Below are 26,976 nucleotides of genomic sequence, written 5' to 3'. Positions count from 1 at the left end.
TAAGTGGTTGTGAGAAAAACATCTTCCCAAAATTATTGTGGAAGTTTAGAATGCAAAAGTAATGAAAGACCAACTTCAACAATTTGTTTATAACAATGTTCAACTTCACCCATTTGTTGATGAGTGTATAGACATGCTCTACAATGATAAATGCCAATTTGAGTCAGAAGTGTAGACATGCGGTGATATTTTCCTCCCTAATCAAATTGAATATTTTTATGGTATAATTAAATTGTCGTTCAACAGAAGTTTTGAAGATCAACAAGACTTTCTCATTATCATATTTGAGTTTAAAAGGAAACAACTATATGAATTTAGTATAATCATTGAGTTTAAAAGGAAACAATCATATGAATTTAGTGCAATCATCTAAAAAATATAAATAATATCGAGCACCACTATGTGACAAGATGAGTGTTGATCCCCAAACATTAGTATGCATTATGTCTAAGGATTAATAGATTTATAATTGCTGGTTTTGAAAAACAATTGACTGCTTCTAGCTAGTTGACAATCTCAACAAACTGGAAGTCTTTTATTTACAACAGGTAATGTAAATGTAGAAATAGATTTTTAAAGAACTGGAAAGGATGCATGACCAAGCTTGTTGTGCCATATTTGGTAAGAAAATCATATTTTGGTGAGTGCATGAGGGAATGTGTCTGACAAGCTGGAGAATGAATACAGACCAACTTTAAAGGTGCCATAATGAAGGATTTTCCCCGAGTAGTCCTTAATGAGAAAAAAACAATCATGAAATTCAGAAAAACACAAGATTATCACTACAAAACTATTGAATAGAAATTAGATTATTTTTTTTAAATTTTAGGGACAAGAAGTAATTGTTTGAGCAATGTTTTTTAGGAAGTTAAAATAGAAGAACCAATTTGAGAAATTTGCAAACTTGCACCATTGCCAACAAAGACTTGATTTGAACTAGTATAGTTTTCACTCCGTAGATTCAAGTTGTCCATGTTATTGGTGAGATGATGTGTAGCACTTGTATCAGGATGCCAATCAGTTGCAGAAGCAGCACTTGTTATAACTATCAGACTATGCAAATTATTGGATTTGGCAACATTATCATGATAGGTAATGTCAAACCGATGATAGCTTTTTTTTGCAGAATGACCAGGTTTATCATAGACCTGACATATCATAGTATTTCTATGAAATATTTTCCTGCCATTGGAGCTATTATAGAAGGAGACTTCTTTGTAATTCCAGCCTCTGTATGGATTTTGTCCTTTGTAGGAAGAAGAAGGGGGTTGAAGAGTAGCATCGTGAACAATGGGCTAGATAATTGGTGTATTATGGTGCAGCAGACGTGACTTTGTGGTGAGTAAGAGAGCATATACTTCCTCTAAAGTAACAGGATCTATGCGGGCTATAATAGTAGTAACAAAGGAGTCATAATCGTGGTTAAGACCTGATAGTAGATAGGAGATGATTTCATCACATTGAAGAGCATGGCCAGCAACAACAAGCTCATCTTTCATGCGCTTGATCTACATAAAAAAAATCATGTGCTGATTGTGCACATTTGCGAGTGTTAACAAGTTTAGTGTGGAGTTGAATAACTCGAGCACGTGATTGAGAGGAAAAGAATTTGGGTAGAGCACACTAAATGGCAGTAAAGTTGGTATAAGAAACCATTTGAATAAGGATGTTTTCTGAAATTGTTGAGAATAGAATAGCAACTATAATGGCATCTTGTCGTTGCCAGCATTCATAAAGAGGGTTGAAGGTGATAAAGGAGGTTTCAGCCATGAAAACTTCTTTGGGTGGGATGAGAATGGTTCCATCAAGGCATCAAAAGAGACGTTGCCCACGAAAGAAAGGGATTAATTGAGCTTTCCAGATGATAGTTATCTTTTGAGAGTTTTGTAACATTTATGGCTGGAGAAAAAACAAGTGGAGGATTACTATTAGTAGCAGCATCTGAGATGTTTAGTGAAAAAGAAGTCATTTGTATGACGTGAGTCAATGACTCTGATACCATATAAGATAAAAGAATTACAAATATATATTAAAACAATACTATTACATCATGTTCTTATATATATTACGATCCCTGATTTGAAAATCTTATCATAAAAAATACAATGAATGATAAGATATACATTTAATTTCTAGAATATTTATTGCAAATATGATCATAATTATTTTTAGTATTAGTAATTATTTGTGCAGATATTATTAAAAATTATTATTATTTTTAGTATCAGTAATTTAATATTAAATATCCTTGATTATGTTTTTCTTTAATATCAATGTTATTTATAATAAATTTGATAATATCTTCAGTACTCCAGTCAGACTAGTTGCCTGGCATTCTCAGCAGTTGCAGCTGTTAAAGGCATAAATCAGATTGTCACAGGGAATTTAAAGCAACAGCTGATCGATCGCGCCATGAATATCAGTAATGGCTGCAACGGAGGAGGCAACATATTTGATCATGCCTTTGAGTTCATGCTCTACAACGGACTCCACAGGGATGAAGACTACCTACCCATATCGCATGGAAGAAGGCACTTGCGATGAAAATCTTTTACTTAACATGAATTGCATTTCCATTGCTGTATGTATACAATGGAATGATGGATCGATTATGTCTAAAACTTCTTTGTTCGTTGTCTTGAGGAAGAAATGGAGGTAGTAACTAGCTATTAGTGGTTAGTACCGTCATGTGCAGAAAAAAGAAGAACAAAACCTCTTGAAGATGGAGGCACTAGCTCACCAGCCTCTCAGTGCATCATCATCTATTGAGTCTTCTGCTAGGGATTTAAAGTTCTATTAGGGGGGGTAAGAATATTGAGAATTCTTTCACGTCTGTAAGAAGCCGTCTTTGAGGTGGGCTTTCGATGTTCGCGGGGACCGTGTGGTGGAGTACATCTAAAGCCGTAGAAGACCGGAGGAGGAGTTATTAATAATTGGCTCCGAAGAAATTAGTGCAAGCAAGAATCAGCATCTTTAACCCACAGCTTCATTGTGCTTGAAAACAAAATCGGAAAGCCGTCCCTGATCTTTCAACATTTTCAGAAGAAGCAAAAAATTGGACACAGACATTACAATATTCTCATTTGATACTGAAAAAAAAATTGAGAATGCTGAGAGACTGATTTGAAAATTATTGCAAATACTTCACAAGGAAGTAGCACTTGAAAACCAAAGCTATATATAACACCCCCACCCCCTCCCTAATCTTCACCCATCTCTTCTTCTCAGTTCTCGTCTCTCATTTTACTACCATATTTCTCTATCTCAATGGATCTCTCAGTTTCAAAGATTTATCTTCTCACCTCACCTTGTTGGCGTCGCTTTTTGGATGTTCGGTTCTAGCCCGTGATTTTTCAACTGTGGGTTACTCACCAGAACACTTGACTTCTGTTTATAAACTTGTTGAGCTATTTGAATTATGGGTTTCTATCTAGACATGGAAAGGCTTACAATAGTCTCGATGAGAAGCTGCATGGGTTTGAGGTGTTCAAAGACAACTTGAAGCACCTTGACCAAAGAAACAAGGAGATCACTAGCAACTGGCTGGGGCTGAAGGAGCTTGCAGACCTGAGCCATGGGAGTTCAAGATCAAGTACTTTGGATTGTATCCTGAGTTTCCTAGGAAGAAAAGCTCTTAAGACTTCAGTTACAGAGATGTTGTGGACTTGCCCAAATCTGTTGACTGGAGAGAGTATGGACCCGTTACTCCTGTGAAGAACCCAGGTTCCTGTGACAGTTTCTGGGCATTCTCAACAGTTGCAGCTCTTGAAAGCATAAACCAGATTGTCACAGGAAATCTAACTTCTTTGTCTGAGCAGCAGCTGGTCGAGTGCGACACAAGTTTTAATAATGGCTCCAATGGAGGCCTCATGGATTATGCTTTGGAGTTCATAGTCAGCAATGGTGGCCTCCGCAAAGAGGAAGACTACCCATATCTCATGGAGGAAGGCACTTGTGACGTAAAGAAAGTAGATGCTGATGAGTAACTAATAATGCATTCAATTGTTGAATACAACGGATAGAACTTGTTTAATACCTATTTGTCTGTTATCTTCAGGAAGAAATGGAGGTGGTAACTATCACTGGTTACCATGGTTTGCCACAAGATGACGAGCAAAGCCTCTTAAAGGCACCAGCTCACCAGCCTCTCAGTGTTGCTTTTGAGGCTTCTGGTAGAGACTTCCAATTCCATAGTGGGGTAAGAATGTTGAATATGCTCTTGCATCTATAACATACCTGCTCTCTATCACTTCCCAACTTGGAGAAGCATTAGACGGGGGCTCATTATGTGTGGCTTTTGGTTTTTGCAGGGGGTGTTCAGCGGATCTTGTGGAGCAAGTCTGGGTCATGGCTTCATAAGGGTGGAGAGAAACACAGGCAAACCTGAAGGGCTATGTGGGATCAACAAAATGGCTTCATATCCCACTAAAGAGAAGTGACATCAATATGCTTTCGTGTTTTTCTGTTCTTTCTGGCAGTTGATTGATTGGTGAAATTGGTTTACGTTACCCTTGTCCATCCATAAAATGAGATGAAAGTTCATATAGAAACAATTCCTTATAATAATCAGCGTCTTGCACATGTCACAGAGTTGGTAAACACAGAAGAAACCAAGACTACCATGACTGTGCAACAGAAACTCTCATACAAAAGATACCACACCTCACATCCATTTATAGCAAAATGATAAAAAAAAATGCATGTAATCAGTTTTGTGCTTCTTTATTGATTTAAAAAACTGAATTCTATGGTTCATCTACATGTTCCAGGCGATGAGGCCTAAAATAAATGTATATTGAACGGTTGCCTCGGAATAAATTGGGTTAGTAGTACAGACAAGAATCAAAATTTTAACCCACAACTTCATTGTACTTGAAAACACAATCGTAAAGCCGTCCCCCGAGGAACTGAGCAACCTCTGGATGTTTCACCTGTTTAAAAAGAAAACAAAAATTGGTTACAAGTTTGGCAAGACTATATAAAACAACGGACATGAATTGAAATCCTAAAAAATAAACAAATACAATTCACATCATTACCATCCCAATCTTAAGAGAGTCGCATTTAAACTGAGCATAAAGATTTGTCTCTATCCCACGGCCCTGCCAAAAGCAGTAAAGGTTACAGGTGCACACATTGGAGAGACATGCATTTCTTCAAACTATTGAATTCACTTATAACAATGAATTAGAATATGCTAGCCCAGCTCCTTAATGCGGCTATCTTTTCTTTCCATTGTTCTTGGTCAGTCAAAAGATCCAACAACACTCGAAACATGTCCAGCCTTTGTCATTCCTAGACTAGAAACAACAATCAAACTCCATCTTTATCCATTTTTAGCACAATATTTTTTTTTTCTTTTTGACCTAGAACAATCAATGAAAGCCAGATATGCATAAAAATAAAGTCACTATACCTAATCATACATCTATATCCAGTTGGCCATTTGCAATTGTTTCTTTAAACACAAACTTTATTTTAGAAAGAACTTACCATTCCTTCCAATACTACTAGGTCTGCATCACTTGCTAGATAGGCTAGCACTTGGGATACTCTTGTAAGATCAATAACCTGCAAGGAATGGAAAAGTAAAAGGGCTATTACTATACAGCCAAGAGTGCCCTTCAGAAAAAGACAGACAACCATTCAACATGAAATACAAGTAAATACTCTAACACTTTAATTCTGACCGGCAAATCATTTCCAGAATTGGCTATCAAAAGATTTGACGTGTTGACACCCATAAGCTGTCCATTTTCATCCTTCAACTGGAAAAACAGATCTTAATTTAGAGACAGCAAGAATCAAGCAGTATCATAGTTCTACAAGTTCTTTCTATCACCTTTGCTATAATCTCTATCAGTTCAGTGTAAGTGACGTCATTGATAGAAGGCATGTCATTGGCAGCCAACACAACCTGGGATAGAGAGAGCCCAAATATGCTCAGGAAGAAAGCATTTAAACAGTAGTTATTATAGCATCTTGTATAAATGCTTTAAAACTGAAAAAAAAAAAAGGTATTTCCCGGACCCATCATGAAATTTGTGCACAACTTAATTAAATGAAAAGCACCTCAACTTTGATGACCAGTATAGAAATATGAAAAGAAGAGTGCTCAAAACCACAGGATCAGTATCAAAATCAAAATACTATTGGTCAGTGTTTCTTACATATTGAATACCGACAGTGTACTGACAAACTAGTTATCAAGCTAAATTGACGCCTTCAATTGATTCTTTACAAAGTGAAAGTGAACAACCTGACTTCATATTTGAAGCAAACTTTTAGGCTTGTGATATAAAAAATAAATGTGTCACAGATTGTAATTCAAATGTAAATGAAAACCTGAGTTCCATGCCGCAGTAGCTCTCTTGCAAAGGGCAAAATACCCAAAATTATATCTGCACCAGAATTATCAACAAAGATGACAACCTGTCATGAACAACGAGGAAGCTGGTAAGATTTTTTTTTTCTTTTTTCCTAGTACAAATGGAATCATCAACATCTTTTACAGATGTACTTGTAATTCATTAACAGGAATTAAACCTCATGTAAAAGAATTCATTCTTGTAATTCACCTTTTTCCATGATTTCTTGCTCCATTTCACTTTAAAGGCGTCCAAGTCATCAATGACCCAGGGTCGAGGGACCAGATTTTGACAACTAGCTAAAAAGGACATTCCATCCTTTGAGAAAACCTCTGCAAGCTGCATGAAGTGGGGAAAAAAAAAGGATAGACATCAATCAAGAAGTATTCAAATTGCACAACCAAAACAGAATCTATATCCTCAAGAGAAGAAATAAATTTAAGCAGCAACCACACAGTTATAGAAACAAAACAACTGCTTTTGCTAAAAGCTAGAGAGGGTGATAATTTGAAGAAATTCCCAAAAAGCAATGGCATCAATGATAAAACAAAAAAATGAAATATGGTTGAGTTACGAGCAGAAAACATTAATGCAACAGTAATCCAGAGGGTGATCTAAAATGAAGGGGTCATAGAAAAGGAATGCTGATGGTAAAGTTCAGGGAATGAAGGGAGAAGAGCAGGACCTCAAATAGAGAGAAAGCGAGTGATCAAAATAAATAACCCTAGAATCCATGTAGTTTGGATTCAAATTCCATTCACAAACAAGTTCATAACTTGTTAAAAGATTATCTTGAATAAACATTAACTAACCTCTGCAGAACCGAGGTCGAAGATATTCCCAGCAAAAATTCCTCTGACAAGATTTTCTAGACGCTTGGGCTCATCTTCAATAGCATCATTAAGCTGAACCACATCCTTAAAGAGTGATATAGCCTTTGCATTCTCTTCATCCTATTGCATCACCAAAAAGGGGTGCGCTTTTAAAGTGTATAGGCAAAAGACGATAATATTGCAAGGAAAAAAAGGTCCCCAACACACACACACACAAACATGGAAAAGAAAAAAATCTCAATCTTTCACCATTGACAGGCGCTATAATTAACACACGGTGAACGTTAATAGCAAAAAGATCGATTGCAAGGAGATACTTCATTTATAATTCAGCTTTATTGAAGGTAAAAAGACATGATTTGAGAGTGACTGACCTTGACTTTCTTGAATATGTCTATAAATCCCAACTCTCTAAGGATTATCTCCCGCAGTCTGCAAAGAAGCTACCAGGGACAGAGAGAAAACAATTGATAACTTAAAAAAAGGAGGGGGGGATGCGATGTGGATGTGGAGGAAGTGCAGGGAAGTTACAATGCAATCAGGAGGGCCACCATGGCTTTCCGGATCTTTCTTAAAGTCCTCCAGTACATCACCATATCTATTTTAAAAAAAAAAGCTCACATCATTAAACAATAAATAAATAAAGTGGAATAGATACATAAATAACTAGAAGAAATAGTGCCAAAAAAGGGTACCTCTGAGCAAATTTTTCAGCTCTGACAGGGGCATCAGGAACAGTAGGATCAATTTCAGCACGCTTCCTTCACCCAAAAAACAAAATATTGAGTGAAAAACAAAGAATAAAAGTAATAATATATATATATATATATATATATATAGAGAGAGAGAGAGAGAGAGAGAGATTGAATAGAAAAGAATTACTTGAAGGAGGGAATGGAATTGAGAAAGAGGTCAATCCATTGGAGCTCGGTAGGAGTTGGTTTCTTAGGATTGTCTGAGGGGAAGCGGTAAGGAATGGTGCAAGCTCTGTAATTGGATTCGATCGGCGTCAATAGCAACGGGAAGGGTACCAACTCCGATTCGCTCTCCATCGATTTTTCCCCTCTACTCAACCTGATGCTACAGTTGATATGCGTGCAAATATGTAATTGGATGATAGATAGGTGTGGGCGAAAGAGAGAAAGAAATCCCCTTTGGCCACTTGATAGAGAGCTTTCCTCTTTGTGCTCGAGAATGGTTAAACTAAACTCTTTACCCCAACGCTGCCAGGGCTTATAACGATGATTCGAATATTGTCGATACCTTAATTATAACTTTAAGAAAATTAGAAAAAGAGAAAAAGAAGAAGTACAGGGCACTCTTTGTAATTAAGAAAATTACTGCTAGAGATTAAAAGTTATCAATAATTTCACTAGTGGTCTTATCGGATTTATAATAATTAATTTATTTTGAAAACAAAATGCCTAAAACTGTAGTAATATTTGTTTTAAATCTTATAAACCCTCAGGATCGGATCCACCTGGTTCTTGTTTTTATCCATTTACTTGCAATTCTTAATATTTATTTATTATTTTGACCTGGAGATTATGGTCGATAAACAAGCGCATGCATCGAACACCATGGTCATGCGAAAATGGATGGTTTTTGCAAGTTATTCTATTGGTGTCCAAGTGAGCGAGTGGGATTTGCTCGTCGCATGTATTAATTTTACGTGTTTATCGTCGTTGATCCATCCTTGCATATTTTTCTGGTGGTAGCTAGGCTGATCACTGCCAAATATTGCAGAGGGTGGACGGAGGTCCGGTGATCTAGCTACCATCTCCCTGGACAAAAACACATGGATGCTCACAGCGACTACGATCATTGAAAAACCTAAGAGGTATCCTTCCAAACCCACAGTCCAAACACCATTAATTGTTGTCTCGTTATAGACCCACATACGTGTATATCCCGTTTTCCAGTACAGCTTCCTTCCATCAGCATATATTCTCACCTCCTTGATAAGACCATATATTCACAAGGCTTGTAATTAAGATGGGCTGTTTGCAAGCGTTGCTCTCATTAGACTTGTCGAAGGCCAACCTTCAATCTCCAAGACGCTGTGTGATATTTCAATTAATCTGGACTATATTCTGGCCAATGATAACCCCCTTGATTGGACTCTTCATTCCTTGCGCATCAAGCCTCGCCCAGCGAGTGAGCATAAAACCAATGAATCCTTTCCCCCCTCTCTCTAATATGATTAACTAAGAGCATGCCCAGAAAGAGGAAAATCACCACTCCATCTATATCTGTCCAGAAAGAAACCCAACCTGTTGCCATCCCCAACCACGCCCATCACGATTACTTATGCCTTTTCACGCTGGAGAGGCCGATGATTGAGAGTGGAAGTTTGCACCCCTTCATCATTTTCATTTTTGTAAAACGCGTGCATGGCATGATCTCAAAAATCGTCCGTTCAATTGAATAGGCAGGCAGCAGGACTCTTTTAAAAAAATAATAATAAATAAGGTCCTTCTCCTTTAACACTACTAGGCACATGGTGGTGGGATTTGTTCGCCAATGTACCTAGCTCCTCTAACATTTTTACATGATGAAGTGGCTTGTTTCTCCCCTGATGACAATTCTAAGTGAACATTCTCAAGGTATATGTTCTGGCACGGTATCCCCTTGCTACATTCTAGCGCTACTGCCACCGCAGATGATGAGGTCCCTCTTATCTGCTTGAAATATATATCACTTAGCTTCACCTTAGATGGTTCCTGCACAAGACCAACATATTTCATTATTTAAACATTGCTGCCTTCCACTTATGCCTCTAATCCTACGTACCAACACTTTCAAAGCTAGCCTCAAATAATGGAAACCATTGACTTACTGTGGAGATGCAAGAACTGAATGGGCAATATGACTGATCGATTATTATTGGATTGGTCACATTGTTCATCACAATGTTCTCAAATGTCATATTGGTTGCTGCGCTGCTACCTGGGGAGTTAGCCCATGTTTTTATCCTGATGCCATTCGTCGTTCCTGACATTGCACAATCTCTAACAACCAGTCCACTCACATCCCCTTCGTCCTCATATCTTCCCAAGCTTCCAACACTATTAGATCAAGGAACATTTACCCTATATATTAATCACCTCTAAGAAATTAAATAGGAGGTATATATACCACTTGAACTCGAAGAAAATTCAAGAGCACCTGATTCCATGACCAGGTCCACATTTGATTCTTGTGATGGTAACCTGAGAATTTCCTTGTCCAATAGAAATGCAGTCATCACCAGTACCAATAAGTGATTGAGAGATATAGACGCTAGAGCTTCGCTCCACATGGATACCGTCAGTGTTGGGGCTGTCTGCTGGTGCAGAAATCTTGATCTTAGTACCTTTGAAATTCTTGCATTCAACAAGAGCTATATGAAAGAACTTGCTATTCAGTGAAGTTATGCCTTGGACTACAGTCTGGTTCATTGCCACAAATTTTACGTTCTGAAAACACAAGGAAAATACGTACATATATTCCTATTAGATTTATTTCACCAAGCTAATATGCATTTTATGCCTTAACTCGATTCTCACAGCCTAGAGATAGAATCAGGAAGTGTGATAAAGGTTAGAACATACAGTTGGAAGAAGTTTACACTTTGAGTCATTGGTGCAGTTATAAGGCCAGGCTTTGGCACCTTGGCCATCAAAGGTTCCACCTCCAGTCAAAGTTAGCCTCTCCAGCCATCCAAATTCAACCCAACCAGTTCCAGATCCATACCTAGACAACTTTGCTGTAGCCTTTAAATAACCCTGAAAGTTCATTTCTAAGTTAGAACCATCAACCATGATTCAAGAGTTTAAAGATGATTGGGAACAGAAAGAATGAGAATAGGTTGTCCAGAAAGATGAGATCTTGCCTTCATGTAGACAGTAAGAGACGATACATTTTTGCAAGGGCCTGCAAATTTAACAGGGCCAATCAAGTACATTCCTTTTGGTATCAAAAGTTTAACCTTTCCTGTTGCTCCACACGCCTCCTTCCATGCTGCTATGAAGGCCTGGAATCACAAAATTAATTTGTATAATTCATTCTAAAAGGAGATAAAAAGCTAATTCTTTATCCTGCGCTACTCTCACAAGCTTAAGCAGGTAAAGTTGAGTTGTTAAAAAGCCAAGTCTGCCAAGTCAGGAATGAAAATTGAGGCAGGTGAGGAATTCCAAACTAGCAAAAGTTTCTTTGTTTAAAGTTTTGTAACTTGAGATCATATAAAGAAAACAAACCTTGCTGTCATCAGTTCTGCCATCAGCTCGAGCACCGAATCTCTTGACGTCAAAGAGGAGAGAGTTGTTTCCCTTGTGGTGCGAGATTGGTCTTCTTGCTTCAACTTCAAGGCCTTGTCCATCTGCACCTGTGAAAACAACAGCATTGAAACAAAAGAAGGACAACAACAGCAACAGCATCCAGATACCACTTCCAAGGCTCGCCATGTTATTGCTGTACATTGGTTATCCTTCTTGTGAGATTATGACTAATTAAGGAGGTTGGTTTCTTTTTGATTGATTAAAGGAAGGGTCGTTTTTTCAGCAGAAGAATTAAAGCAGGGTTTGAAATCGCAAGAAAGGGCGGGCTTTTGCTTTAGGGTTAAGACCCAATACAAAAACTGCCATTAACTTCCCTCCCCACTACATCACTGCTATTAACCGTCTCACTGCCACAGCCTTCCCAGACCTCTCGCTCTATTCATTTTGATTTTGATTTTCTTTATAAAAGAAAAAATACAAAACAAAATCAAATCTACCCTGACCTCAAAATCACGTTTTGATCATGCAAGCTGAAAAATCACGTTGGTGATTATACGTGCTAATTGCTTCCATGATTTCTCGTGACTCGGCCAGCTTCCTCAGATTCCAGTCCACTTTCTAAAAGATAATCACCTTAATTATTGGTCTTGACGTAAATCTGCACCCTGGATCATCAACAATTGCTACCAACTCGAGTGGGGAATTGAATATACATACGAACATGATTAATCAATGGGTTTGAATTTGGAACGAACACAACTCCTCCTCAATCAGCATGCCACTAAGACAAGAACACATCCATTATTATAGCCATGGTGATCCGTCTCCTTCTGTTCCTTTTACTTACATCATGAAAGCACCTTCATTGGTTATAATATGATCACTGCAATTACCAAGTAATTAAGGCACAATTTATCATTAGCTATCTGTAGGTATTCCATGTATTCAGAAAAACAACATGATGGTGACAACATTTCCAACAGAAGTAGACCAACAGCCGAACTCGGTGATGCTGCTAATGGTGATTGATAGTTTATAACAAGAACAGCATGTTAAGAGTCATACATCCATGGATAGTTCCATCTGCAGCAGACATTCATTTTAGAAACCTGGTGCTAATAGATTAATTAAGAGATGGTCCAGCAATTTTAGTTCAGCAGAGAAACCTGTAGCAACTCTTTACTTCCGGATTCCAATCAATCACATACTACCTTTGAATATTGAATTAAATCACATGCCTAGATGAAGCATTGTCACTACAAGTAGTACAGATATACATAATTAATGGATTTGAAAAGAACCAAATTCATTCCTCAGATAGCCAGCGAGCAAGGAAAGAATACTGCATATTAGAGTCACGATCTATGATGGGTCCTCTGCTTTCTTTCTTTTTTCTCATAAGGTAGCTAAGCTAGCAATATGAGGAGGAATTGATGAAGGCGAGGCCCTTGTTCACATATTTTCTTATATAAAGCCCCTCATTTCTTTGCCTTCGAGAATCTGAGGCATCGATACTTCTCGCCACTAACAGTGATTTCCAGAGCTCCATCTTGATTATCCTGGTTAGAGGCGGTTCCCATGAGAACACTTTTCTCTTTCTCGAGATTTTCTTTCTCCATCTTCAGCCTTGCTTCCTGGCGAGCAATCTCTGCCTGGGACGAGATGGACAGACAAAGAAATACAGAAACAGAATTTAGCAACAGAAGAGGAGCAGAGAGACAGACAGAAATTATAGTTACTACTTATTACAGGGTAGGATCTGTTCAATCAATATCATGCTACTAATTTAACTAGTAAGTTTGGGAATGGCAAATTCAATTGATCCCCTTTGTTGTTGTTGTTGTTGTTATTTATGACAGTGAGTATTACTTTGGTTGCATAATAACATTATTAGGAATCAATCAATCAATTAAAAAAAATTACAGAGAAGAAGAAGAAGAAAACCTCGCGGCGAGAGAGCTCAGCCTTCCAAGCAGCTTCACGCTCGGCGACTTCGCGTTCACGTTCTTGGATGTAACTCTGCATCTCTCTTTCTTTCATATTTCTGTCCTGTATATCTGCATCCAACGCTTCTTTCAGCTCCTGCACGAACTTGTCCACCACCGCCTTTATTCTCATTGACATCCTCCTCCTCCTCCTCCTCCTCTTCTAATTGGAACACCCCCCTCCCCTCTCCCTCTCTCTCTCTCTCTCTCTCTCTATATATATATATATATATATATATATATATATATGTGGATTCTTGGTTTTTTTTTGGTAACTAACGAATAATTAGAAAAAAGGAAGGAAGGAAGGAAGAAAGGAAGAAAGCAGAAGCAGCGATGAAGAAAAAGAAAAAGGAGAAAAGAAAGGGTATTGGAGGAGCAGAAAAATAAAATATTATTTAACTACCCCTCCAGAGTCCCGGGTCCCGAGTCCAGACGGACGGACCAAATCCCGTTTCAATTTCAGGCCTCTTATTTTCTTCCCTTCCCCCACCATTGCAAACGATACCGTTTCATCTATTTCACTTTTTCACTCTTTTGTCTCCTTCGGTCTTCTTCTCTTCTATTTAAACTAGAGAGTTACCTAAATACCACTACAAAAATAAAAATTCGAATTTGATTGTAAATATTTCTATTTAATTTCTTTTATAAGGTTTTAATAATTGAGAGAAAAAATAAGTAATTCTACTTCATTAGCTATATTGCTCTAAGAAATAATATTTTGATCAATAATTAAACTGAAAAATCACAACACGGTTCATTTAAACTATAGCTCCATAATATAGCAGATGCACATATATTTTGCAAATAAATCCATACTAGTTTATATATATATAGTCATGGGGTGAGATCAACTTTTTAAAAATATAACAAAAAATTTCTAATAAAAGAGAATTATTTAGCCATTATTAGCAAACCTAGTTCAATATGTTAATTTTAAAATTATAAACCTAATTTCTTATTTAGTTCAATTTTAAAATTAAAATTAAATTATGTAAAGTATTAATCTAAAAAACAACTAGTAAATTAAACTTAAATAAAATTAAAATTAAAATTAAAATTAAAATAGAATGAGAATAAAATTAAGAAAAAAAAACGCAGCCTTTTCATTCGAAAGTTTCAATTCTTAATCCTTTCGAATGCACACACGGTTTTTTTTTAAAAAAAAAATATATATGATTAAGAATTTACACAACCAAGAGAACAATCACGGCAATAGTTATAAATGCTCTATCTTTATATATATATAAAGAGAGAGAGAGAGAGAGATCTAGAATATAGAACATTCAGACTTCAATTTTTCGTTCCTTGAAAATTTATAAGATACTTGTATGCGCACCATTGATCCATCACTAATCAGATATAAAAATTTTGCAAGATCATGAACAAGTGACCGTTTTAGGCAGGTTCAAAGTGAAGAGGAATTGAGTAGGTATTTTACAAAGACCAAATTAAGTTCACTTCCGCCCATTTATTGATACATCACTGAGAATTTTGCTAATGCCAAATCTCACTGGGCTTCACTACAAGAAACTCATAGAACATGTATAGTGACGAGTGATGCTGCTCGCTTACAACTCTACATGAAGCCTCCGTTGCATGTATCTCAACACTCAACACAAGATGATGCTCACTAGCTCCCTCACAGCTCATCCCTTGTGCTTCCATTGCTTGTGTGCTCGATGTAAGATGCATAAGCTTTAATTATTTCCTCATAAATACGGATGCCCTTCAGGTATTCGTCTTGGTTCAGAAACTGCAACAATGTAGACATGATGATGGTTTAGTATGGATCATATGAATTCCAATTAAGTGCAATGATTCTGTCAAGAACACAGGTGCATGCACTCTCGCTCACACACAGACTGCCATGCAAATATTGTCAATGTGTATGAAAAAAATGCAGAAATTTAAATGGAAGCACTACACACAAAGATTGACAACATGCCCGAGAAAAACAGCCTTTGATTATTAGCCTGAAAAGGGAAGCATTGAGTTAAACATTTACCTCATTGTGGTCATGCAGTAGTATAGGTGTGTTCGCCATCGGAGAGAAGCCAATTGCTGGCAGGCCTAGTTGCCGAAAGTAGCGTGCGTCAGTTGACGCAGGAAAGATCTCTGGCTTACCAAGTTTTCCATTAGCTTTTCTGACAGCTTCCTCAAGCAGGCTCCACCATGGATTAGAACTGTCAGTCTTCGTAACTACTGGCCTCCCAGACTTATCATGTATTGAAACTTGCTGCTTAAACTGCCAAAGCAACAACCACAATTAGAACTGGAATTGAAAATGAAAAGGGGGGCACTTAAAAAAGTTGTTATTAATTGTGTGTTAGCATGCCATGATCAAAAAGAGCAGTTTTTTTTCCAACGAGTAATCAAATCACAAACATTCCTCCAGATCATATGTTTCTTTGATTTGCTGTACCTGTATCACAAGTATGTACATATTCTTGTAACTTAATTTTAACCCTATTTACTTTAATCTAATTTTTAAGGAGATTAAAATTACAGATTAAGAGATCAAGGATTAATTTTGATTAGAAGTATGATTTGTCAACTTGTAAAAAGATTAGAGAATAAATGTGTTTTTGCTGTTTTTTAGCTCTTTTTCTCCTGGTCTTCCATTTAAAAAGACCATCAAAATATTTCCAGTTGACCCTTTCAATACCTATTATAAACAAATCATTAATAATATAGTACAACAGTCTATAACGATTTAAAATAAAACTAGTAATGCAGTTTAACTAAGATATGATGTTTTAGCGATGATAGTATCTTCTATCTAGCATAATCAGTCTCTTGTCATAGAATCTCTAAAAATCAGTTAGAATTTCTAGTGACTTTAATATTAAATAGCAACTTCATAAATAAAATTTTTTTCCTCAAAAAATATAACACTATATATTTATTTTATTTTTTCTTTTAAAAAGATCACCGTGATATCAAATGCCACAAGTATAATTTAAACTTGTATTAGTTAAAAAAAGGTCTCTTTTAAGCCTATAATACCAAAATTCTCTTATCAGAATATGTATCTCCTGCCTCATTCACAGCGTAGGTCAAAATATTTACAGCAGGATTCATGTGATGTCCTTTCAAGGATCTTACTACTTGACATCCTAGCAAGATAAGGCCATCGGTCGGTGCTAGCTTTACCAAGACAGGGCCCTGAATAGGGCATATGAAAGAGTTATAAAGTCAAATCACATTTCCTAAGCTACATGATCAAGATGCAACAATCTTTTTCCTTCCCATTCCTTCCAAGTTTATTAATGCCCAAGTGTGGAGATTTTATAAATGCAAACCATCATGGCAAAAGATACCCTTTTATATCAGATAACAATATAAATTATATCTTACAATTTCACCTAATAATTTAAACTATTAAATTAAGATAGTTTTTTAACACCAACTAAACAATTCTAGTTTTTATGTTTAAGGGTGTTGGTGTTGGTGGTGTCCTGTAATTGATATTAGTGTTTGGGTTTGTTGTTTCTTTCTCTTATTAATTTTTTTTTTTTTCAAGTTAAAAATCTTTTCTTTTCCCTAGTAATTGAAGGGGATTTTGCAATTGCTTTTTGTTTATCATAAGTTGAAATCTTATCATTTTTATTTTATTTGAGCATAAAATAATACAAGTTTACGGTAATTTTAAGTTTAAATGACTTCCATTTAAAAAAATATATTAAAAAATAATATAACAACTTAAATTATTTATTTGGAATAATTCTTTAGACTTTAGGCTTCATAGCAAATGAGAAAACTTCTATTTTGAATGACAAGTACTGATTATAGCGTGAAGGGAAAAAAAAACTAACAAAGGACACCAGCATAATAATCACCTTTCCCTCTTTTAATCCAAGAATATCATTGGTTACCAGATAAAAGCAAGGCAACTGTGATTTTCACGTTTTATTCAGATACAGCTAGGAAAAAAACATACGAGTCTCAAGACTCCCAACAACGCATCAGTACCTGGAATGTCATATTACGTGAAACAGGAGCCCACTCTTCTGCAATTCGTCTCTCCAAAGATTCTGGATCTGCAGTTGGTGGGACTCGAATATCAAAACCTGCTTCTGCTTCAGATGGCTGCAAATTCATGACAAATCCCTGGAAGAAAAGGAAGCAGATCGGTCTATGTAATCAACAACACGTAAGTTTGTAAACTCGCAATGCTCTCATCTTTGATAAGACATAAAGATACTGCATTTTCAAAAAATCACCCAATCAACAAATTGTTTGAAACAGAGATTTTATTGGTTTTGAAACAAGATGTTTATTTGACAAAGCTTGTTACTTTTGGCCTGAGACATTCATGTGAAGTGCAAGAACAAATCCCTGCTTTGGGCCCCATGTTTATGTGTTGGAGCATTCTTGCAACACCTACAGCCTACCGATACTAGACAAGGACTGTCTCAACTCGACAAGTTAAAATTTATACCAACTTACAGTAGGAGAAGGAGTGCCAGCCTTAAGAAAGACCATGTTGACAGATATGACCTCTCCTTCAGCTTTCAAGCCAGCCTTCACCAAATCAAACTGAGAAGCTCTAAACCTCCTCACACTCTCAATACTTTTCAAAAGATTCTCCATAGCACTATTATCATACAATTTAGCTCCATGTCCTGGTGCCCCAGTAGCCTTAATCACCATCCACCAAGGACACCTCTCCGCATAAAACGTCCTGTAATGCTCGCTCGGTGATGCCAACCCTGTAATTTCCAAATCAAAATACTTGCAACTAATAATAAAAAAAGAAAAGAAAAGAAAATTATTTACAAAAAGAAGGACTAGCAGTAGTGGCATATTTTACCTTCATCAAGTACTATGCCAACATTCATACTTTTAAAGATCTCAGAGTCAGCAAACTTCGCAGCGCCATCATGGCCACCGATTTCTTCATCAGGGACAAAGGATAAGTAAACAGAACGAAGTGGGACAAACCCAGACGACTTCAAGCGACGAATAGCTTCCAAGTACTGCATGCCAACGCACTTCATGTCCTGAGACCCTCTAGCAAAGATATTACCATCAGAATCAACATGGGCGCCAAAAGGATGATGAGCCCACTTGTGGTTTTCTACTGGGACGACATCTGTGTGTGAGTTGAGAAGGATCGAAGGGAGAGTCGGGTCAGATCCAGGCCACTTGAGGAGGATGAGTGGCTTGTTTTGGACAAATTCGATAGATTGGGATTCGAGGCCGATGAATTTGGCTTGGGAGACGAGAAATTCAGCCGACTGTTGGTATTGAGGGGTGGGTTGTGCAGTGTTGATCTGAAGGTATTGTTGGAATCTTGATATGATTGCTGCATCTTCGGCTTCCGCTTCCGATGGATGATTTATAAGGATTAGTAGAAGCACGGAGAAGAGGAGGAGAGGGAGGAGGAGACGATGGTTTTTGAAGGGTGTCTCCATTTTAACCTCTGTCACACTTTGCTGATAAACTAAGCAGTCAAGAAATTTACTCCAACCACTCACGGGCAGAGGCAGTCCAAGACCATGACTGTTCGGCTCCATATTATAATATTATGGGAACTTGGGAAGGAATGCCCGGAAGACGACACGAGGTATGTGCATGTCGCAATCGCAAGATAATCTCTACGGTCGTTGGGCTGACCTTTTCTTACCGGGCAGCAGTTCCTTAAGCAAGTCTCGAGTGTAATTATATAACATAGGAGCCGTAATAATAATAAGAAGACGACGATTAAGAAATTAACAGGAGTGTTGTTGTAATTTTTTTTAAGTATTTTTTGTTTTAAAATATATTAAGATAATATTTGTTTAATTTTAAAAAATTATTTTTAATATTAAGATATTAAAATAATTTAAAAATATTAAACAAAAGTAAAAAAATATAAAAATATTTAAAATTTTTAAAACACAAAAATAAACAAAGTTTTGAATAGTTTTGGTAGAATTAAAATCACAGAAAACACAATCAAGTAAAAACCAAAAAGAAGAAAATTATAGTTTTTCATTTTGGTTTGGTTTGGTTTGGGATTTAGGACTTCAAATGGTATTGAGACATTGTAAAGAATTAAAATCATGGAAAACACAATCAAGTAAAAAAGAAGAAAGAAAATTATGGTTTTTCATTCTGGTACAAACATCTCATCATAATTATTTCGAATTAAAAGCAAGGGCTATTACCCAAACAAGAAGAGGCGAGGCAAGTTTACTATTTTTAGCGCATGAAACAATAGTATCACACACACACCCACACACACAACATAACTGAACGGATTGACTAAAACACTCGAGAAATTAAAGCAAATATAATGAATACAGATTTGAGATTTGATAAAAAAAGAAAAAAGAATTCAAGGAGTCGGCTGTCATGTGAGATGCCGCCCCTTCAGCACACCAAATTCCTCGAAAATGGTAAATTAAGGTCGTAAGAGGAAGGAAAAGAAAGGGTCCAGATTGCATGCCCAAACCCAATTTGTCTTTCACCCACACCGTTTCCTCCTCCCCTCTCCTTTCCTGACACCAATTAACACGCCGGTGGCTCACATCCTTCGTCTCCCTTTCCTTTCCCAGTAATTGTAGTGTATTACAAACTAGGTTAGAGTAATCATATTAAAACTCAAACACAGAGCCAGAGGAAGAGAGCCTCCCTTTCAAATACCACCATACAAGACCTCAACAACTGAAAAATCCCTGCTTTCAAGCCTTTCACTTCTTAACCACCAGAGGAGACTCCCTCTAAACACTAATCTGCTCCCTCCCCAAAATCGCAAGCGAATCTCTCTATCTATATTCAAACAAAAAACAGAGCAATAAAAAGCAAAGCAGCAGTGCCCCCCCTCTCCCCGATGGAGGAGTGCATGAGAAAGCTAGCTCTATGGCACACGCGAACGTTCAATCCCGTTATGACTCACCAAGAGCTTGAGCCCATCATGATCAACATGGGCTTCGTGGGCCTCCCCCCTTCCTCCCCCTCCGCGTCTTCCTCGTGGAAGGTGTACGCTTACATGGCTAAGCCGCCTAATTACAAGCACCACTACGACGACGCGAAGGCGCAGTCTGTAGCTCCGCTGCGGCCCAAGCTGCCTTACCCTAGGATAGATGGCCTCCACCTATACACTTACCAGGCTTTCATCGACGCCGTTAACTTCTACCTCGAGATGTCTGATATCTCCGACCTCTTCCACATTAGGTAAAAATATCAATTTATATCTATTCTTTTTTCTTTTTTTTTATATCTATTCTTGATTTAATGTGATAGGTCATTCTCAATATTTCTTTCTCCACCTTTTTTATTCTATTATTTGATTTATGGATGCACAGAACCGCGCGCTTTCTTTCCATGTATTTTATTTTTTTTCTTTTTTCTGGTCAATAATTACGTTCGGCATTGAGATTCGGTGCAAATTATACGGAGGCGCGTTGTTGTTGTTGTTGCCCTTTGGATTTCTCAGAGACCTTACTTGTCATGCGAAACAAATGGAAATCACGCCCCAACTGTTTGGTAGCTTTGTAATTTCCAGTGAACCATTCAATGCCATGTGATGTAACGGTGCGCGTGTGCGTGTTGGATTATGTTTTTTTGAAAATATTTTCTCTCCGTCAACACATAATTTAGTATTTTCTGAAGTAAAATATATTTTTAAATTTTTTTATTTTAAAAGTGTTTTTAAATAATTTAAATTCTATTTTTTTTTAAATTAATATTTTTTTGTTTTTATATCATTTTTTTATTTTAAATTAATATTTTTTTTGTTTTTATATCATTTTAATACACTGATTTAAAAATAATTTTTAAAACATAAAAAATATTATTTTTATATATTTTTAACTTCTAAATAAAAAATATTTTTAAAAAAAAAAACTACACACTTCAATATAAGTTTCAAATGATTGGTGCTGGTGTTGATAATAGCATGACATTAACCAGTGTCGCTATAATAACAGGAGTCCATATTTTTGTTTGTACAGGGGGTTGCCGCTTCATCGGAATGTGGACAGAAGTAGAAAGTGGCGTCGAATGGAGGACGATGAGAGTGTGTTTGTTTACAGAGAGGGGACTCTTGATCAAACAACATACCATCTTTATCATTCCGACAAGTCGGGCAATGAAGATGATTCTGTGCTTATTCGTGTCAAGGGCAAGAATGCTCCTATCACTTGCATTGTCCCCCTGGAGGACATCATAGTAGCATGATTCCAATATCTGGTTGTTTCCGGTAGCATTCTTTGAAGGGACTCAACCCCTAAACTTACTTGTCTTGTTCTTCCGTTCACAACAAACTAGATGATCTTCTTTCCATTGTAAAAGTTCTATCCTTTCCTTGGCTCAGGACAGATCGGTACATTACATAAGTCCATGAAAGAAGATGATGATGATGATGATCTCTCACATCCTTCCTTCCACCGATCTGTTTTTTACGTTCCCGTCCCTTATCATTTGAATGTAACATGAGCCTTTCCAACTTCGTCTTCGGTCCAGCCTCCATCTGTGGGTTTGTTGTCCGTTCAGGGCCTCTGCCATCGAAGTCACACTTGAATGCTGGATCCTTCTTGTGGGGGCTCGTATCGATGCCTGCGATGCCCTAACTTATAAAATCTAAATTCTGGCCCATTAACGATGTCCTTGGTCCCTCCCTCGAGAAAGAAAGGAGGACCAGTCCTATAGCGAGGCACCGGTCGGTCGTACAGGCACCTGCGTGCTCGTACTTCGTGGTTCTCCAGCTTTCGCTCGTAAAGCCAATAATCTCCAAATAGTTCATTGTTAGTCAATCAATCACGCTTCCCTTGCCCTTTGGTTTCTTCTCAAAAGACGAGCCAAATTAAGTAAATAACACCACACCAGATGTGTGCCAGAAAATAGCAGGAGGTCCAGACCCTACTTAAAGAACTCTTTGGATTCTTCTTTCTTATTCCAAGGCTTTCCGCTCTCCGTGTCTGCCACATCCACAAAGCATTTAACCCTTCAGCCTCCAGATGCAATCCCTAAAACCCTTTTTTGAGTTCCCATTCCCAGCTCGAAAAACACTCGAAGAAAAGAAGGCATCACTTTTGTCCCTACTAGAATAAAGCTACGCTTCGTCTCGGGCTTGCTGCATGCCCCCACATCTTGAACTAAGGTATCCATGGCTGGCTTTTATGTCAAAGTTTCAGAGTATCTACTATGGGGTGCCCATCTAACCACCAAAACTAGCTTCATTTCAGCAAGGAGATCCAGGTCATTTCCCAGAGTAAAGGTGGCCTTTCTCTACACTCCAGGCCATAATTTCACAGGGTAGAAGAAAAGGGAGGGAACAAAATAAAAGAAAAGAACCTCTTCAAGTACAAACCAGACTTCTCATAGTCGTTTTCATATCAATGGGTGCTCTAAAAGCCATTATTCTCTACTTGATTATACACCAAACATGGAAGATCACAGCTGATGATGAGGAATGGAAGTCTGCTACTGCAACATACGTCAAGGAGACAAGTGGATCCATCATTGTAGGTAATTTTCTGGCAACTGTTCCGACTAAATCTGAAACTTTCTGTTTCAACTCATAATGGTGCTTCATATTTCACGAAAGATTCAGTTTTGATTGCATAGAGTAAACTACCATTGTTTAATGTTGCAGAAGGTGCTTGTGGGTATGGGGACCTTCACAGGGCCACCTATGGAAAATACAGTGCTGGAGTAAGTAGCATGCTGTTCAACAGAGGGAGTACCTGTGGGTCTTGCTTCGAGGTCAGATGTGTAGACCACATCTTATGGTGCCTGCAGGGTAGCCCCTCCGTCATTCTCACCGCAACAGATTTCTGCCCTCCAAATTACGGGCTTTCATCGGATTATGGTGGCTGGTGTAATTTCCCCAAAGAACACTTTGAGATGTCAGAAGCGGCATTTGCTGAAATCGCAGAGAAAAAGGCTGATGTTGTGCCAGTTCAACACAGAAGGTATCACCAATCAATTTACAATTACTTGGTCACATGAGTCAAATGAGTATAGGCCTCTCTATTTCCTAACTCCTTGGCTGGGCGAACATTTTTTATGCCAATTTTTGTAGGGTGAAGTGTGATAGAAGGGGTGGGCTGAGATTCACAATGAGTGGAAATTTTCACTTTTATCAAGTACTCATCAGCAATGTGGGATTGGATGGTGAGGTGATTGCTGTGAAAGTGAAGGGATCAAGAACAGCATGGATACCTATGGCAAGAAACTGGAGACAAAACTGGCAATCCAATATCAACCTTATTGGACAGCCTCTATCTTTCGAGGTGACTACCAGCAGCAGAAAAACACTCGCTTCTTACAATGTTGCACCAGCAAACTGGCAATATGGCCAGATATTTGAAGGCAAGCAATTCTAGTATGATAGGCTTTTAGAGTCGGGCATAGGTTCACGCTTCCATTTGCTTTCTCCAGCTATGCGAAGAAGTAGGTAATTGGTCAAACGGAGGTAAGAAAGTCGTAGAGGAAAGTTGGGAAAAATAGGAATACAAGGTCCCAGTTATGTCTCTTTACCTGCTTTTATTGAGTAGAAAGTTAACAACTCGTGAAATGTGTAATTACTGAAACGTCAAGGTTTATGTTCACTTCAAAAGTCAAAAGAAAAGGTTAAGATATGTATCTCTTACCATGACTTCTCTACCAGGCAATCCTTGCTTTATGAACTAAGCTGTGCTTTGAGATTTGCTACTTCGATTCTACAAGAATGATTATCAATTAAGCACAGCTGTGAAATTCAACAATGATGGAAGCTTTCTCATCAAATGCGACTGCTAGTATGTAATGCAGGGGAAATCAGAGAGAAACATTTGTTTCATGTCCAAAACTACAGAGGCTCAATATTGAAAACTGAGCTAAGTAAAGCATAACCAAAGAAGGTGAATTTATGCTGTTGCAAATATGACATGGCTAGAACAAGTTGCTGAACCCTTCTGAGCAAGAATACATTTCCACTTTCAATCCATTTAGGAGAAAATATAAATATATGTGTGTCCGCTGAATCCTGCTATTCAAATTTCCAGTTGGTTAAATGGTTTGTTTTTGCAAGGGTAATCATAGAAAAGGAGACTAAATAGATTACAAAAGAATGAAAATCAACCGCATCAACTTTCATACTAAAGTAAAAGGAGAGTAAAGGAGATGGCTTGTTCTAGTTTCTAACTTTCAACTGCATATATAATACAACTACAACAGGACCGACAAAATTAAACAAAGCAGCAAAAGAAAAACACGAGCTATTGGTGATGAGAGAAGGGATGGATCATTAAGATGTATTGAATGAAGAAACAATATACCATCTTGGCAGTTGGCATGGCAAAACTGGTGTTAGCAAAATGAAGTTGAACACGCATTCCATTCTAGGGTACTGTACTGCTGATGAATCAGCCAGTTCAAAACCTGAATGTTTGATCTATCTCAACTTGCCATCCCTTGCTCCTCCGCCTCAAAATCGAGGGATTCACCGTAAAACTTGTAAGCATCCTGCCTTACAACAACCGAAAGCTCGAATTCGCCAATCGACTCTAAACCATTCACAAGTAATTTAAACGTGGACCTATCAGGTTCACACCCTACTACAACAGACTTCATCCATTCATAGCACTCCATAACAAGACCACCCAGCTTAAAACTGATCAGAGTTGCCAACAGTTGATTAAATTCATCTGTTTTAAACTGTAAATCACCTGCAATTTCACTCTCCAGGTACCTAAAAAGAAGTTGAACCTCTTCAATGAATCCATTGCTAGCCATTACTTGAATCATCTCATTATACAACAACACCTTTGGCTTGTACCAGTGCTCCACTCGAATATCCTCAAAAACCTGAAATAAAAAAAAATCAGGATATAATTATATTGTAAAAAAAACTAATAATTATGATATTTGACCTTGAGAGCCAAGAGGCAGTGGCTCTGGCGGAGGAGTTCGCGAAGAACTGCAGTCATGTCGAACTTCAACAATCGGCTGAATTTAGAACGGAAGACTTGGTCAAGCAGCGACTTGTCGTTGTTGTAAGCTAGTTTTAAGGCTTGTATTGTTTGGATGGCTTCGATGCTGAGGTTTCTACCTTTCTGGAGCGGCTTTCGATTTAGGCTTCTAACACTAGCAGCAGCTCTTATTGTCCTATTCATTGGACGAAGAATTGTTTGTGTTGTTGTTGGTGTCCATGGGTTTTTAAGGAAATGGAAACTACTAATAGTTTGTGTAGTCGTCGCCATCGCCGTCTTTCGAGTTAATCCTCTCCCTCTTCCTACACGAAGATGAAGATGACGATGATGAGAGTAATTAATGGCTAATCCATTGGAAATGTGTACGAACGCTGCTATTATTTCTAGATTGAACGTCGTCGTTTCGGTTTCACTTCTCTCTTTTCTCTTCTTTTTTTGAGATTGGTGAGGGGGTGCCTAAAATATTTTAAAATTAATCTTTAAAGATAAGAAATATTGAATTTTATTCGAAAAATCCAAAACAACATGGAATAAAATAAATGTTTAAGACAACTCAAGTTATACTAGTTACATCTGATATAGGGTTTTATATTTTTTAATAAAACAATACAAATGTTTTTTCAATGTATTTTTTAATATAAAAAATCATAAGCATAAATAGAAAATTTTATGCATATGTTTAATTAAATAAATCAATAAATATCCATGTCAATTGATGAAAAAATTAACAACTAAATAAATCAAGAAATGGATTTAAAATCAAGATATTTGATCTCACAATATAGGTAATTTACCTTGTTATAGTTAATGATATTATTTATTAAAATTAATTTTTATTTAATTATATAATAATAAAAATAAACACATGTTAAATTGATTAAATAAAATAAAAAAAATATTATGCAAGATTACATATACTAAAAATATTATCCAAAAATAAATATTTTTTTTAAATAAATTTTATTTATACAAAACATAAAAAAATGAATTTGACAATTAAATTTTATTTATATAAAACATAAAAAAATGAATTTGACAATCTATTCAAGAAAATAATATATAATAATTAAAAAATAATCACTATTAGAAATATGATAGATGAACAATCTATAAATAAAAAAAATAGAGTGAGGATAATAATTAATTTAAATAAAAAATAAAAAAAATTATTTTTAAAAAATACATATTAAAAAATATGTATAAAAAATAAAAATAAAAAAGATCATAAATTATTTTTAAAAAATACATATTAAAAAGATCACATTTTGATGGGCTGGCAAATCAGGCCAGCATGTTTGACCAATTTAGAAATATAAACGCGCTGATCCATGGGGACAAGTCCATTTGAGAGGGCTTTTGTTTATTTTTACTTGCCTGCTCCGTAAAGAATTTAAAAGAAAAATAATATCAGGTGACGCATTGCTAGCCTTTTCCCTATATTTTGTTTATGGTAGTGGTTGAAAAATCAAAATTGGTGGTTTTTTTGACCTAGAACATTTCAATTCATTCTTACACCAGATACTTGTAAAAATACCATAAATATCTTGATAAATTTTTATATAAATCTAAACAATTTATAAATCCACCAAAATCAACCTAGAACAAAAAAAAAAAAAATCAAGTTC

General features: G+C 36.8%; 7 protein-coding genes and 1 pseudogene across 9 annotated transcripts; 3 read left to right on the top strand and 5 right to left on the bottom strand.

Moving 5' to 3' along the window:
- Nucleotides 1–2,425: 2,425 nt before the first annotated feature.
- On the top strand, nt 2,426–4,616 carry LOC105108351 (xylem cysteine proteinase 1-like; annotated as a pseudogene).
- An 81-nt stretch (nt 4,617–4,697) lies between these two features.
- On the bottom strand, nt 4,698–8,438 carry LOC105108301 (uncharacterized protein At2g17340-like). Its single transcript, XM_011002560.1, has 12 exons — nt 8,084–8,438; nt 7,897–7,962; nt 7,733–7,799; nt 7,576–7,644; nt 7,181–7,321; nt 6,579–6,707; nt 6,346–6,432; nt 5,843–5,917; nt 5,691–5,768; nt 5,494–5,571; nt 5,040–5,102; nt 4,698–4,931 (listed from the first exon to the last, which is right to left on the bottom strand). Exons 1-12 carry the CDS (start codon nt 8,251–8,253, stop codon nt 4,851–4,853), a joined length of 1,104 nt encoding a protein of 367 aa, XP_011000862.1. The 5' UTR covers nt 8,254–8,438; the 3' UTR covers nt 4,698–4,850.
- Nucleotides 8,439–9,592: 1,154 nt separating this feature from the next.
- On the bottom strand, nt 9,593–12,566 carry LOC105108298 (exopolygalacturonase-like). The gene is made up of 6 exons (XM_011002558.1): nt 11,440–12,566; nt 11,076–11,216; nt 10,795–10,968; nt 10,370–10,659; nt 10,041–10,269; nt 9,593–9,924 (listed from the first exon to the last, which is right to left on the bottom strand). Exons 1-6 carry the CDS (start codon nt 11,659–11,661, stop codon nt 9,694–9,696), a joined length of 1,287 nt encoding a protein of 428 aa, XP_011000860.1. The 5' UTR covers nt 11,662–12,566; the 3' UTR covers nt 9,593–9,693.
- An 87-nt stretch (nt 12,567–12,653) lies between these two features.
- On the bottom strand, nt 12,654–13,662 carry LOC105108299 (beta-mannosyltransferase-like protein). Its single transcript, XM_011002559.1, has 2 exons — nt 13,405–13,662; nt 12,654–13,112 (listed from the first exon to the last, which is right to left on the bottom strand). Exons 1-2 carry the CDS (start codon nt 13,582–13,584, stop codon nt 12,939–12,941), a joined length of 354 nt encoding a protein of 117 aa, XP_011000861.1. The 5' UTR covers nt 13,585–13,662; the 3' UTR covers nt 12,654–12,938.
- Nucleotides 13,663–14,786: 1,124 nt separating this feature from the next.
- Nucleotides 14,787–19,073, bottom strand: LOC105108297 (aminoacylase-1-like). Its single transcript, XM_011002557.1, has 5 exons — nt 18,262–19,073; nt 17,898–18,160; nt 17,421–17,558; nt 15,454–15,693; nt 14,787–15,201 (listed from the first exon to the last, which is right to left on the bottom strand). The coding sequence occupies exons 1-5, from the start codon at nt 18,965–18,967 to the stop codon at nt 15,088–15,090; spliced, it is 1,461 nt and encodes a 486-aa protein (XP_011000859.1). The 5' UTR covers nt 18,968–19,073; the 3' UTR covers nt 14,787–15,087.
- Nucleotides 19,074–19,596: 523 nt separating this feature from the next.
- LOC105108294 (tubulin-tyrosine ligase) lies at nt 19,597–21,636 on the top strand. The gene is made up of 2 exons (XM_011002553.1): nt 19,597–20,609; nt 21,389–21,636. Exons 1-2 carry the CDS (start codon nt 20,266–20,268, stop codon nt 21,612–21,614), a joined length of 570 nt encoding a protein of 189 aa, XP_011000855.1. The 5' UTR covers nt 19,597–20,265; the 3' UTR covers nt 21,615–21,636.
- A 13-nt stretch (nt 21,637–21,649) lies between these two features.
- On the top strand, nt 21,650–24,067 carry LOC105108295 (expansin-A20-like). Of its 2 annotated transcripts, XM_011002555.1 has the most exons (4): nt 21,650–22,536; nt 22,622–22,904; nt 23,032–23,350; nt 23,461–24,067. In XM_011002555.1, the coding sequence occupies exons 2-4, from the start codon at nt 22,775–22,777 to the stop codon at nt 23,762–23,764; spliced, it is 753 nt and encodes a 250-aa protein (XP_011000857.1). In that variant the 5' UTR covers nt 21,650–22,536; nt 22,622–22,774; the 3' UTR covers nt 23,765–24,067. The 2 variants fall into 2 exon arrangements, with proteins under 2 accessions (XP_011000857.1, XP_011000856.1); XM_011002554.1 differs by having other exon boundaries at nt 21,650–22,904.
- Nucleotides 24,017–25,730, bottom strand: LOC105108296 (pentatricopeptide repeat-containing protein At3g46870-like). Of its 2 annotated transcripts, XR_839024.1 has the most exons (3): nt 25,292–25,730; nt 24,698–25,226; nt 24,017–24,100 (listed from the first exon to the last, which is right to left on the bottom strand). XR_839024.1 is itself a non-coding variant. In XM_011002556.1 (2 exons), the coding sequence occupies exons 1-2, from the start codon at nt 25,619–25,621 to the stop codon at nt 24,819–24,821; spliced, it is 738 nt and encodes a 245-aa protein (XP_011000858.1). In that variant the 5' UTR covers nt 25,622–25,730; the 3' UTR covers nt 24,493–24,818. The 2 variants fall into 2 exon arrangements, 1 of the variants encoding a protein (XP_011000858.1); XM_011002556.1 differs by lacking the exon at nt 24,017–24,100 and having other exon boundaries at nt 24,493–25,226.
- Between the last annotated feature and the right edge of the window lie 1,246 nt (nt 25,731–26,976).

Source organism: Populus euphratica, unplaced genomic scaffold (genome assembly GCF_000495115.2).
Source record: "Populus euphratica unplaced genomic scaffold, PopEup_1.0 scaffold190.1, whole genome shotgun sequence".
In the NCBI taxonomy this organism is placed as follows: Eukaryota; Viridiplantae; Streptophyta; class Magnoliopsida; order Malpighiales; family Salicaceae; genus Populus; species Populus euphratica.
The sequence above is the reverse complement of the archived record's forward strand: the minus strand, read 5'-3'. Positions and strand labels throughout refer to the sequence as shown.

Excerpts from the sequence above, each read along its gene's own strand:
- LOC105108301 (XM_011002560.1), bottom strand. The coding sequence starts at position 8,253 with ATGGAGAGCGAATCGGAGTTGGTACCCTTCCCGTTGCTATTGACGCCG. Across the intron at positions 6,708-7,180 it reads TCGACCTCGGTTCTGCAGAG|CTTGCAGAGGTTTTCTCAAA; the intron begins GTTAGTTAATGT and ends CACTTCATGCAG. Across the intron at positions 5,918-6,345 it reads TACTGCGGCATGGAACTCAG|GTTGTGTTGGCTGCCAATGA; the intron begins GTTTTCATTTAC and ends TCTCTATCCCAG.
- LOC105108298 (XM_011002558.1), bottom strand. The coding sequence starts at position 11,661 with ATGTACAGCAATAACATGGCGAGCCTTGGAAGTGGTATCTGGATGCTG. Across the intron at positions 11,217-11,439 it reads GCAGAACTGATGACAGCAAG|GCCTTCATAGCAGCATGGAA; the intron begins GTTTGTTTTCTT and ends TTGTGATTCCAG. Across the intron at positions 9,925-10,040 it reads TCAGTTCTTGCATCTCCACA|GAACCATCTAAGGTGAAGCT; the intron begins GTAAGTCAATGG and ends GGTCTTGTGCAG.
- LOC105108299 (XM_011002559.1), bottom strand. The coding sequence starts at position 13,584 with ATGTCAATGAGAATAAAGGCGGTGGTGGACAAGTTCGTGCAGGAGCTG. Across the intron at positions 13,113-13,404 it reads CTGAGCTCTCTCGCCGCGAG|GCAGAGATTGCTCGCCAGGA; the intron begins GTTTTCTTCTTC and ends ATCTCGTCCCAG.
- LOC105108297 (XM_011002557.1), bottom strand. The coding sequence starts at position 18,967 with ATGGAGCCGAACAGTCATGGTCTTGGACTGCCTCTGCCCGTGAGTGGT. Across the intron at positions 18,161-18,261 it reads TGGCATAGTACTTGATGAAG|GGTTGGCATCACCGAGCGAG; the intron begins GTAAAATATGCC and ends TGGAAATTACAG. Across the intron at positions 15,202-15,453 it reads TACTGCATGACCACAATGAG|TTTCTGAACCAAGACGAATA; the intron begins GTAAATGTTTAA and ends ACATTGTTGCAG.
- LOC105108294 (XM_011002553.1), top strand. The coding sequence starts at position 20,266 with ATGGAGGAGTGCATGAGAAAGCTAGCTCTATGGCACACGCGAACGTTC. Across the intron at positions 20,610-21,388 it reads TCCGACCTCTTCCACATTAG|GGGGTTGCCGCTTCATCGGA; the intron begins GTAAAAATATCA and ends TTGTTTGTACAG.
- LOC105108295 (XM_011002555.1), top strand. The coding sequence starts at position 22,775 with ATGGGTGCTCTAAAAGCCATTATTCTCTACTTGATTATACACCAAACA. Across the intron at positions 22,905-23,031 it reads AAGTGGATCCATCATTGTAG|AAGGTGCTTGTGGGTATGGG; the intron begins GTAATTTTCTGG and ends TTAATGTTGCAG. Across the intron at positions 23,351-23,460 it reads GTGCCAGTTCAACACAGAAG|GGTGAAGTGTGATAGAAGGG; the intron begins GTATCACCAATC and ends CAATTTTTGTAG.
- LOC105108296 (XM_011002556.1), bottom strand. The coding sequence starts at position 25,621 with ATGGCGACGACTACACAAACTATTAGTAGTTTCCATTTCCTTAAAAAC. Across the intron at positions 25,227-25,291 it reads ACTGCCTCTTGGCTCTCAAG|GTTTTTGAGGATATTCGAGT; the intron begins GTCAAATATCAT and ends TTTTTATTTCAG.